The following is a 13,422-nucleotide window of genomic DNA, read 5'->3' on the forward strand; positions in this document are numbered from 1 at the left end:
GTAATTTTATGTGTGTAATGTCATGTTGCATTTAAGATGAGGTGTTTTGTGCATCTGTCGATTGTGTGCTAGCAGACACTATTTCCAAATTATATTTTCACTCCCACATAAAGTTATTGGGGAGGAGATTTATATCAAATGACACATCCTTGCCAAAGGCTTTTCAACAGTGTTTTTTTATACTGTACATTTGATCTGTTACTAATTATTTTTAAATTAAATATCTCACTGTCACAATGTGATTTCTGCTTTGTGGTGCCTCAAAAATTTAAGACTTAACAGCTGGCAATAATTTCATTCAATCCTCAGGATCATTAAGGATTTTTGAGGTTTAACCATGCTTGAAATACCAGACAGGTGAGACACTACCCTGCTACCACAAATATTGATAATACATTTTAAGGACAGCCAATACCTTGTAGTATTCAAATAGTACTTTTATAAATCCATTCTACTGCTGTTACCAAGCCTTTTCCGTACATTTGTATTATGATTCACATAATAATCCTAATTATAGGCATGTATACCTTTTTTTTGTATTTCGAATTAACAGCACAGTACATAAACAAATATGCGAACGGTTGGTTCTTTGGAATGTCAGACAGTGACAGCGAGTCAATATGCAGATGAATTCATTAGCTGTGGCTGGACTTACCGTGACAGACACCTGATTGTTCTGCTTGGCGAAGTCTATGACATTTACATCGTTGTAGACCAGGTTCTCCAGACACCCTTGGAAATTTCTCCTGGAAAACGTTTCCAGCTTCCCGTAGTCTGGGGCACCTCCAAAGCTGAGCTTGTGAAAGAACATCATTACAATGTTAAATTTCCCAGGGGCAGAGTTCTCTGCATTAACATTCATTAAAAAAAAAACAGGATTAAAAACAGGGCCACATAGTTATAACTGTCAGTGGCCTCACGGTGGCGATTCTGATAAGCAAGAGTAATACGTCTTGAAAATTGCTATTTTATTAGCACCTGATACCAGTTAATAACCCCTATAAATATTATTTAATATATTTCATAGCCACATTATGCTGAACTAAATCAGATATTTCCCAAACTGCATTAAGAACTTTGTACATACAGGCATGCTTATTCATAACTCTGCAATTATGAATTATGAAAGCATGCAACGGGTAAAAATAGTGCACAGTTTACCGATGAACACTGAAAAGCATGAAACTGACCAGAAACAACACACCTCATTATTTATATCCGAGTGAGTGGAGCCGCCCTTGATTTCGAACTGACGCGTGATCCTGTCCACGGTAAAATTGACGTTTCGGTCGATGTACTGGACTGCCACGTAGTGCCAGTGCTGGTCATCCAGCAGGCTGCCCATGGTTACCACAGAAGCATCATTTGACAAAGTTTTCCCTGAAAAAAAAAAAAAAAAAAGATGACATAAATAACATTAAATTTGTACTTTTTCACAAGCAAATACATAACCGCATAATTCAGATGGAACACAGTGGGAGAGATTTTTTTTTAATGTTGCAAAATGCATTACAAGAGTGATGATGATGATGATGGTGATGATGATATAAACAACTTCTTCCATTCATGGCATTAAGAGGCTGTTGTTATTGGTTGTGTGTCATCATTAGGGCTTAATGATATCAAATGCACAGAGCAAGCCGTAGCCGTTTCTTTCTGTTTTTTATCTACAGACCTATCATACACACCAGCCCCTGGGCCCCACATTTGTAACCTACAAGGCCTGCTGGAAACATTACACGCATTTATCTTCAGTAGGGTCTCATGACCACAGGGACTGTACACAGTAAAATGTCCAGTGTTAATTCAACTCTTAACAGACAACATTTGGTCCCACATTCCAGAGTGGGACCAAATGTTATCTCTTCAGAGTTGAATTAACACTGTTAAGAGTTAACACTGGACAATTTACTGTGTAGGGGGAAGACTACAGCATCCCTTACAATCTCTCGGACCATCTCAGACAGACTGGAAAATGTTTTGTTTCTTCATGCAGAAACGGCTGATAAATTTAGCTCCCAGGACACACTGAAGGCAAACCAGAAGAAGCTGCTTCAGCCATCTGCTTATTTATTTCCTGTTTATTTTTACTTTCACTCACTGTTTTTGCAGCAGTGATCTGATGCTGATACTGAACACTTTTGATCATGCGGGTGCAACAGTCATTTTTCACGTTCGGGGGCTTTCAGTTGCATTACTAAAGACAAAATATTAGTAATCAGACACAGGAAAACCCGTATATTAATCTGAAGCATAAAATCAAGCCATTGCATCAGGGCTGCCCAAACCTGCACCAGGAGATCTACCGTCCTGCAGGTTTTCACATCAACCCTAACACAGCACACCTCACTCAACAGCTAGAGCAAGGCTGCCCAACCCCGTTCCTGAAGATCTACTCTCCAGTAGGTTTTCACTCCAACCCTAACACAGCACACCTCATTCAACAGCTAGAGCAGGACTGCCCAACCCTGATCCAGGAATAAGTGGATATAGATAATGGATGGAAAGATGTTCCTTCCCCATATGACAACAGGTGAACCTATTGAGGATAATTGGGCAGAATTTGATCATGGAGAGCATCAGTCCACTGAGAACTAATGTTTTAGCAGGACCCATAAGTCCTGCTAATTCTTATACTTGCATGAGAACAGCAGAGGATGCTTAAATGTAGAGAACACAAAACAACTAGAAAAGCCTAATATTTTTCAGCTTCTTTTTACTGGGTTTCCAAATCAGTTTTGCCTGTATATTTAACCTCCGAATAACTTTTTTTTCTCTTTCAAAAGTAGGGTGAGTGTTTATATTTTCAAAAATGCAACCGGTGAGCTTATTCTGAGATCCTGAGAACAATTCAAGCACTATATCTCACATTAAGCACAACAGCTTTATTTCACAAGTTCGTTTCCCAGATGTCAAGACATGGCAATGCTTCCTTATTTTTTATTTTTTTTAAATAGAAATACAGGCCCCGGCAGATACATAGATTTTAGGTAAATGGAACTGCGTGTCATTAAATTGTTGGTTCACTGGAGCCAGGGCCCCGGGGTCCTGGATTTGTAGCTTTCCCTGTCATTTAGGACATCATTAAGCCACCGGGTTCATATCGGTTTAGTTACAAAACCGCCCAAAAAAAAAATCGCCGTAGCAACCAAGTAACTGGCAGCAGAACATGGCTGTGCGGAAGGAAGAATGAATGGTTTTCATCGCAGAAAGAAAACAGGGAAGGTTAGAGGCAGAAGCGCTGATGTACAGTTAAATATGTTTCACAGCCGATTTAGATATATATCCGGAGCGTACCCCCTGAATGCTCCCAGCTTCTGTTACATTTCCAGCACAGCTTAAGGGATTCAGGTAAACGTTCCGTGGCTTTTAAAATGCCATTGCTCGACATAATGCAATCGTGCTCAGTATGTGAGCTTGCGTCTCCGACAGCGTTCTTCACCGAAAGTAATTTGCTATCAGGGATTCTGTTAACATGTGAACACTGATAAAGAATTACCAGCCGCAAATACAGAGAATAAAAACACACATCAATGTTCCCACTGACACATACTGTACTGTACGTACTCTTTATAATTGTTTTCTCACCATATACCACAGTACATGGCAAATAATCAAATGTTTTTTATAGAAACATACAGTTTTGTTCACTGATATTACGCAAATAAAAAAATGCTCCAATTTATGAATACATTTTCTTTAATTGTGTTTACACAATAATACACTACTAAAAGAAAAACATTGTCTGAGAAGGATACTATTCACTGTACAATGATAAAGATAAATACGTTTATTTATACAGTGTATATATATCAAGTATAAATATGTATATATCAAGCAAGTTATTTTTCTTGATTTGGCTCTGCACTCTACGATTTTGCATTTGTAATAGAAAAATGATGAGTGCACATTCTCAACTTGTATTTTAAGGGTGTTCTTACACACTTTGGTTTCAGCACATACAAATTACAACACTTTTTATACATAGCACCCCCCCTCCTCCCCCCCCCCCCAATTCTATTATGCCTATTATTATGCCTTGGTATCTGTGTCTATTTTTTTAATCAAAGCTGTGACACATAATTCCATGCAGTCTGCACGCAGACACAGATGAGAACTGTTAAGAAGAATACCTATTCTTAGCAGAAGCTTCCCTTCCAGTAACTCCAGGGTTAAGACATCTCCATGCTGTCCGTGACCGTGTACGAGGGTGCCAGAGCTCTGTAGCGTTTTGAACTTCATGGAAATAACATCTTTGCTTGTTTGACTTGCCTTTTGATCGAACCTGTAGAGCAAGGAGCTTCTGCCATCAAAACTTGCCACATCAGACTCTGCAAACAACACATTACAAGTAAAAACTCCATAAGGTGCAGCAAGGCCTATTTTCACACAAATTATCATGTGCGGAAATGAAAAGTTCTCAGCAAACCAGAGCAAGAATGAGTGCTTCCGAAAGTGTGAACACATTATGAGAAATAAATATCATATAAATTTATATCACTCATCTAAGTTCATAATTTAATGAATAAAGTTATTTTAAAAGCAATCATATAATCGCAAACACTATCACACATTCATTCACTCGCGCACATATTGAGTTTTTAAATCATTCATGATTTGCATTACTGGCAATACACTGTGTGTTGTCGGCATGGAGAAATTAATATATTCCTGCCCTTTGTATCCATTTGTCCCATTTAACAGAGGCAAGATCTGTTTTGCCGCTGGTTTATATTTTGCGCTTACAGGGTATTTTATGGGCTGGGGAGGTCAGCGTGTATCAGGATGCATTGTTTTATAGGCTGAGAACTGAAGGGTAAAATCCGATGAAATACCTGCACTTGGAGCAATACTTCAAGGTCACCGCATTTTAAAACTCTCCGTAAATTGTGTTCAGGTTTGAGCCTGCACTGTACAGTGGCTCATCAATTACGCACAGATGACAAGTGATTACTGGAAATGGTTCCATTAATATGGACGGCATAATACTGGCTTTCTAATATTGGAATGATGTTGTGCGCACTCCCTGGGAGAAATAAGCACACAAGCGCCTGCACAGGAACCATAGCATCGTATACCCAGACGATGCATCTCCCTGCACGGACTACGCAGCCGTACTACCAATACCCACCTCATTAGCTGGCCTTTTATAGTTCTCCTACAACAAAGCACCCCCACTGGGTTAATGCGCGCTTGTATAAATAATTCATACTTCAACTCATACCGAAGTGAATGTATATCCTGCATCAAGAGACATTGACTGTGGTGTCTAGACAATGCAGCTGCGACTTTGAGTGTGTTTCGGAGAAATGCAGAAATGCGAATATGTGGTAGCTTACTATAATCGGCACACACACTCTCACACACACACACACACACACACACGCACACACACAAATAAGACTAAGTAATACCATTGCGTCATCCTATATCATTTCCTGTAGGTATTTTTTTGTTTTTCAGCAGGAGTTGGAAAGCCTGCAGTGGCTGACAGAAAGAGCCAATATCACGCATGAGGGAAGCTACAGCCGGCTTGCGGTCGGAAGCGTTCTCTGTACTTACCGTACGAGCACCCGTAGATTTCGACCCGCAGGCCAATCCTCCCGTTTGCGTTCCACTGAAGGGGGACGAATCGCAGGAACCGGGCGATCACCGGCTGCTGTAGCCGGTACTGGACAACGCTGTCTGCGTTTGAGTTTCCCACGAAACCCTGCGAATCCCGAAAATACGTGTTCGTTAGGGGTTTATCTTTTCATCCGTGCAGAAATGTCTACACTTTCAGTGCATACGGGGAAAACAAACATTGTGCGTGAGGGTCTGTCGTCTGACAGGATTGCGCGCACAGCTCAGGGAAGACTGAATGAAATTTAGGACCAATGGAAGTTTGCACTTCTGAGGAAAAGGAGGGGGTTTATCTTTGCCCTCCCAAACTGATCAAGGACACTGTGCTGATGGGACAGGTCAGGAGGGGAAAAAAAAGAATGATAAATCATAATTTTCCAGTTGTTAAAACCAACATGAGATACTTTCAGAAATAGTGTTTTATGAGCATAAAACAACTCATTGAATTAAGGCAACTCATTAAAGTTGAATCTAGGTTTGAAATAATGAGCCCTCGATTCTATAAATGTTTCGTTATTGTATGTGAATTTGGGTCATGCTCCATTGGGGTGTGAACTTATTTCGCTAAAACAACATTCCTTTCCTTCACCTTACAAACTCCACAGTCCGTAACTTCAATTTTCTAAACGCGACTGTGCGTGCCGCCTCTGACAGCAGACCGCATACTGTTTTCAGAAACCCCATTTAGAGACACATAAACAAACCTGGAGCACGAACGCAATTACCATCTTCCTGACAAACAACTGTATCTTCTGTGCCCTATTAGACGTTAACTGTGGTGACATCCAAAGACATGCAGGTTAAGCTACTTGGGGGGGGGGGGGTGTTGCTGAAAAAGAAAAGAGCATATGTGCTCTGTCAACCCTGTATAAATAAAGGTCAATAAATAAGTAACATGATAATGTGGCACGAAGTACCCTCTTGTGCGGAAGCTAGTTATTAATACAGCATGTTGTCAGGTAACGTTGTCCATGACTGATCTTTCATAAGCACTACGCAGACATTCATAAATCGTTAGCCTACTATATGTCAATAAAGGAAAAGAGGCAAATGGCACGTCACTTGGTATTTCATGGTAACGTCACCAGTAGTGACATAACACACCACATGTCTATTTGTGGAAAAATGACATTAGATTGCATGAATGATTATATAGTGCTTATGAACATGCTTTATACTGCTTATAAAGCAGTAATACAGCTCTTATTAAGGGCCAGTCATACAACGTGTTGCCTATTACTTTTATTTGGTGTAATGCACATTCCTTATATTGACTCTTCTATCACGCTTGCTTATATTTAAATCCATGTTCAACAGTATAGCACACAAGAAAAAACTACTGCAAGCAAACTAATATCTCTTGTTGATATTTACAGGTGCTGAATTTGTCATTTCTTTCCAATGAAGAAAAAACATATTTCTGTTGAATATGATAATTGCTGGCTGTGATGAATGGCTGAGTGGTTATTTGAGTGATCTGCATGTTGTTTCCACCAAAAATAATTTTTTTTTTTAAAGTACAGATTAAACATAGGCCAAACAAGGGAAAAAAAAAAAAAACGGTTTCGCAAAAACATCTGACACAGTCATTCCTACTGACACAGTCATTCCAATTAGCGATGCCTGAATTGAAGGCAATGTAATGACTGCAGTGTCTCACAATTACGTGCAATCCACTGCAGTTCACAACAAAAGAGAGGGTAGACGTAAGTGGTAGACTGAAGATAAAACAGGACCCAGAACGACTAAGGCGGCGGGCACCTGAAAACGAGAAGGGAAATGCCTGGGAATAAATCCAAGGCTTGCGACTGAGAGAAAAGCAAAAGCTCAGAAAAGCAAACACGAGACTAACAGCCCAAGCGAGTTGGATAATGAACATCTTATCTAACCGGCTCACATAAAGAACTTACATAAAGCATCGCAGAGCACTTCGGATCACAGACAGATGTGCTTCTAAATGCTGCGCGTAATTTGCAAAGTACAAAGAAGAAGAAAAAAAGAAAGAAATAGCTTGTGCATGACATTTTCAGCTTGGGTACTGACGGCTATCAAATTCCTCGCCAGGATAATTGACTTGGTATGTTGGCCCTGATGAAGGTCGTGTGAGGCTGCAACGCATAGGCACATAAAAAATTTTCTTGCCATGTTTCCGCCATCTATCCATTATCTATGCCCGCTTATCCTAGGCAGGGTCGCAGGGGGCGCTGGAGTCTATCCCAGCGTGCATTGGGTGAGAGGCAGGAATACACCCTGAATAGGCTGCCAATCTATCAGTCACCATTCATCACACACACTCATACCTATGGGCAACTTAGAGTCCCTAATTAGCCTACCAGCATGTCTTTGGACAGTGGGAGGAAAGCGGAGTACCGGATTTGAACCCAGGACCTTCTTGCAGTGAGGCGACAGAGCTACCCACTGCACCACCATGCCATGACTGGCAAACTAAACCCTTTCTGGGTTTAGTTTGCCAGTCCTCTTTCCTCCTCTTTCCAAAGAGCACCTTTTTTGGCCATTATCTTTGTCTGTTAGCGTTCCTTCTCTAACTTCTTCTTTTGCACTCAGTAACTTGGCCCCTTCACTTTTTGGTTAAGCACCTGTTACAATGTCTGGCCTAACGGTCCGTCTGCCTCCAGACTGCTCGTGCGCGTGGACTGCAGGCAGCTATTGATTGCGGACATGCATTGATCGTTGGGTCATTGCCCACCTGTGGCGAGCACTATCCATTCATTCTGTATCATGCCCGGCTCTATTCAAGAATGATTCCTGATGAAAAGGTTGCTCACTTCCTCTCCGTATGGTTTCTATCTTTTCATCAGTTGCTGAGCAACCACTCCATAGTTGTGATTGTTCATTTTACTCAAGTTGAAGTAGACCATCTCTAAATAATTCAAAATGCAGTAAATTCAGCATTGTGGCTATTCTTGACTCAAATAATATGCTAATGGGAAGAATCACTTCTAATTTGACACATTTCTAAAGAAGAAAAAAATAAGAGAAAAATGCAAAGACTGTGTTACATAGCACTCCAAACGTCAACCAGCATGTGTGTGCGCGTAAAAAACTAAACTTAATTGTGTTTTAATGATTTTACTAATAATTTAATCACACGATTATCAAACTAAATGGGGTTTAAAAAAAAAAAATGAAGTCCTCTGCAACTGAAATCTAATACACTATAAAATGTAATAATTCTATTTGGCACTGCTCATTAATCTGTTTTGACAATTTACTGTCCAACCGCCTTCAACTCTCATTGTACAAACCCTTACTAAAGCTGACATAAGTTTAATACATTGGAATTTATGCGTATGGTGATTACCGAGGTACCAACATAATAAACATGTTCCCATTTCATACGGAGAGAAGTGTAATGCACTTTTCCATGTGATTAAATTTATACAGGCTTATGTTATGCTTATCAATGTAATGGCTCTTTAATTGCATCCATTACCTCCAGGACCTTCTTTATGGCGAGATAACCACATCCCACCCATTTTTATGACAGGCAAATGTGTACTTACTCCATCATGGGGTCCTCTGTACCCAAACCGCATTTCAGAAAGAAAGCAGCCCTCTCCTTCTTGCATAATTCATGCTAAAAGCATCTTCAATGCCTCTGAATGGGTCAGTTCTCTTGTGTGAGGCAGAATGTTAAGCCGGTACAAATTATGCCGTTTCGTGCCGAGATCGTTCACAGAAAGCATCTCATTTACTTAATATGCCCCTTGAAAATAAGCCAGAGGCTAAGATGCAAATTCCCGACACCGTGCCTGACAGCCCTACTCTTTCACAGCCAGGCGGCTATATCCCTGTTAGGACTAAATGCGGTTAAGGTGCAATGGAAAAAGAAGAAAGAAAAAAAAAAAACTACTCGAATGTCAAATATTGTCAACTTAAATGGAAGCGAAGCAGGAATGATTGACACCTCCTGCCAGCAGTATTAAAGCGTGATGTGGAAAGCTTTCATGATTTTAGTGGTGTTGCAGAAATTACACGTTAGGAAGCCGTCTAAAAATAGGAGCCTTTGAAAATTGCACTTTCCGCCTTTCACAGAGTAATTAATATGTTTCCAATAAATGTCATTTTATGTTCTCTTCAGAACCATTGTAATGCGTTCACATGTGCATTCACATGTGCATTTTAAATGCTTTCAATGTGCGACTTGAGCTAAATGGAACTTCATTAAGAACACTAAATGTCTGCAAGATCAAAGATACTAATAATAGCGAGTGTAAGCATTTGGTATGCTATAGAATAGACCTACCCAGTAACTGGCTGTCTAAATTGCTACATACTGTATACTCACCTATTAAATGAATGACTCATAAAACATTATATTCCTCTTGCCATAGATAGAAAGAAGCAAAAATGTGATGAGACCAGGCTGGATCTCATGAGCCAAATGAAATAAACCAATGTTGACTAGGTAATGTAGCATGACGATGTAGCATCAGCTCTGATAAATATTTTGTATTGTAAAGTCCAGACACTGGGGCACACACCACATTTTCAGAAACGATTCCATTGATTTGTGGTCGGCTGCAATGGGCAATGCTAGACACTGTCTCGAGAGCACAGCAGTGTGATTGTTATGAATGTGTTGTGTGCAATATCCTTTCCCACATACTCGGGGGATTACATTATATTTATACCAGTTATCACAGGTGTCTATCTGGTTATATGCACTGTAATTCTGCTACCAGAGAATAAAATTACCATGGCGTGACTGTCATCTGCAAGAGGTCATCAGAAAAAAGCGACATATTTACTTTTAATACATTTAACCTGCATTTACCCCGGCATTAAACATCCGTGGAAGTCGCGGAACTCACCCAAGTGCTTCCCTCTTGGCGATACTGTTTCCAGTTCCTGCCGGAATCGCTGAACATCAGGAGGTAACTGGTCACCCAGTCTGAGCTGCCATATCGCCCCTGGGTGGCGACAGCTCTTATCTCAGTCCTTTGGCCAAAATCAATTTGAAGCCACTGATATCTGTTAGACTCCAGTGGGGACCATCCGCCCGCGCCTTATAATGGGGAAAAAAAGAAACATGAAATGCTCCAGGGGAACGGAACAGACCTTAATTTTCAGAGAGGGCAGGGATGGATTGAATAAAAACAATGGCACTGTTTGGTTTTCAGAATGACACAACTTTTTTTTTTTTTTTTTATAAAGAGAGCTGTTTTGCTTCAGAGAGAAGCGTCGAGATGAGATAAGATTTTTACACACAATACAGTAAATGACAGATACAAGATTCAAGATCACAGACAAAGCATAAGACTTTATGTGGCGTATCAAGCACTATGTTAGGGTTCCACAGATGGATTTTTCCAGAAATAGACACTTTGGGAGTTTAGTATTTGCTCCAAACTTCTGAAGTCAGCATCATTACATTACACTACATTTATTTGGCAGACACTTTTATCCAAAGCAACGTACAATAAGTGCATACCGAAGGTCATTGGAGCAATTACAAAACACAGGTCCGATAAGGTACAATACTCATTTTGTACAGTTATTCATAGTCATGAACACATCAAGTCCAGTCCACACATCACAGTATCAGACGCCTCATCACACAACAAATACATGTAAATATTATTAATCGATAAAAAACGAAAGATTAACCAGTAACTTGTTATTGATGACACTGCGACCTGAGAATAACGCTGTGGACAAAATTGGATTTTAAGATAATTGGATGGAGATCTCCAGACAAAAATCGTGGGTTTATAGTATTTCCTAAACACAGATTTAGTAGGAGAATATATTAGTTCAAGTTTCTTTCCAATAAATGTTAAAAGGTAGAAAATGGTCTTAGGAGTTTCAAATAGAACATGGAACGTGTCCACAAGCCTGTATCCAGCATTAATCATAACCCTTTCACCACACGAACAGCTAAAATGAATTTAAATGATTTTGTCATCCACCTCACCCAACTATAGTATGGCTTACCTGTATTTATCTATTACTGAATGCACTGTATGTGCTATATCCGAAATCCATAGTGACTTTTAAATTAAATATTGATTTAGACTATGATTTACAACTGTACTGAGTGAATACTGGTAGCTTCTGATGTAAATTCTGAATTTAAAGACTGCATGTACTTTTCAGTCAAAGCCATATAACTTTGTTCTGACCACACAAGCATGTTGTTTGGTTTAGGAGGGAGATGGGAGGCTGCTGTGATTTTTAAAAATTGATTGATACTGTATGTCCACAATGAAATGGCATTTTTATTCTCACACAATATGCTTGTACACAGTAAAATGTTCAGTGTTAAATCAACTCTTTCAGAGTACATAATGGCTCCCTTGGACTCAACTGGAGTTTAATTAACACTGGGTATTTTTTTTTTACTGAATACTGAGGCACCAAAGAAAGGGAGAAAATGGTGTATCCAAAAGCACAAGACTGCAACAGCAAACAGCACACAGTCAAATGTCCAGAGTTAATTCTGCTCTAACAGTGTACACAAGAGTCCGATAGGGACCATATGAACTCTGTAAGAGTTGATTTAGCACTGAGCATTTCACAGTGTAATCCTTACACATTACAGGTGTGGGGGGGGGGGGGATTTATGGGTGAAATAATTTATGGTGACTCTCGAGTATCATAATAATGGGGGATGGTAACTGTACAGAAGTACGCGTTGATTCTGTAAATGGAAAACCTGTGCATTATTCCGCTCCAGGCTATCAATTTAAAAGAACAGTGGGCAGCTTTGATTTAAATTTGCTGTCAAGCATGAATTACAAGTTACATCAAAAATTCCAATTAGTTCTTTTGCCTTCATACAGATTAGTATGAAGTCATATACCAGGCACAATGACTGAACTTCCTTCCTTTATTGGAGATCATGCACATACCCTTAGATTTTAACGATCCACAGAAGTCATCTAGCCTCTAGGCAAGGTAACTATTGCAAATTAAAGTGAATAAATGTACTGACGTCTACTTCATGCAGATATCGCAGGCATTATTGTTACAACACAGTAGCTGACTTCACTACATGTATTATACTTGCAAATGAATATCCTATGCAAAGCTATTTTAACTAATCAAAGGTGTATATGTAAATACTTTCATGTACTGGCCATCCATAGGTAATGAATTAAAATTAACCTTGGCACCACTTAGTGTAAAGTCAGGTAGAAAGTATGGTAGTGTATACTTGTACTTATATACTTGTGCGCGTGTGTGTGTGTGTGTGTGTGTGCATGTGCGTGTGATGTTTATGTTGAAGTTATCACACACTCCATGTAAACTCTATTGGTACTATGCTTTTCCACAGAAACTATATTCTTTTACATGAACTGATAAGCCAGTGTTGAAGGCGTTGGTGGTGCCAATTTGTACACAAAATTTGTACACAAACTATTATACTGTCTCTCTATTGGGTTTCGATATATTGGTGTGTATCTCTGGTCAGCCTTGAGTAAACATGTGCAATAGGCTTTGTGTTTGTCTCAGAGAGATTTACTTTTCAAGTATATCTAATCTGTGACTGTCCTTCCTTGCAAGGTGCCGGGTGATAAATATTTATCAGCAGAGTGAAAAATAATTAAATGGGCATAACCCATGGGATGCGGAGAGCTCCCAGTTCAATTCCCCCGTCTTGCGCCTCCTACCCCTCATTATAATGTATATGAATGAGAGAGGATAATAAACACTGCTTTCAAACAAACCAAAGCAGGTTGCAAATGCCAGTGAAACGGCATAGAGTTCTATGTGCTGTATCTATTTCTGAATTAAATTAATAGCACTGCGCAGCCAACACAGAAAAAAACTAGA

The 13,422-nt window shown here is 39.7% G+C and overlaps 1 protein-coding gene across 2 annotated transcripts in view; it reads right to left on the reverse strand.

Moving 5' to 3' along the window:
* The window catches only part of LOC135233531 (contactin-associated protein-like 4), a 56,628-nt gene that overhangs the window by 25,400 nt on the left and 17,806 nt on the right, over positions 1–13,422 (reverse strand). For both annotated transcript variants that reach the window (XM_064297162.1, XM_064297161.1), the window contains exons 3-7: positions 10,458–10,651; positions 5,563–5,710; positions 4,134–4,331; positions 1,205–1,380; positions 656–796 (exon numbers count right to left, since the gene is read on the reverse strand). In XM_064297162.1, the coding sequence (XP_064153232.1) occupies positions 656–796; positions 1,205–1,380; positions 4,134–4,331; positions 5,563–5,710; positions 10,458–10,651 (857 nt within the window). The remainder of the gene's footprint in view (positions 1–655; positions 797–1,204; positions 1,381–4,133; positions 4,332–5,562; positions 5,711–10,457; positions 10,652–13,422) is intronic.

The sequence above is a fragment of the Anguilla rostrata genome, chromosome 10 (genome assembly GCF_018555375.3).
Source record: "Anguilla rostrata isolate EN2019 chromosome 10, ASM1855537v3, whole genome shotgun sequence".
Lineage (NCBI taxonomy): Eukaryota > Metazoa > Chordata > Actinopteri > Anguilliformes > Anguillidae > Anguilla > Anguilla rostrata.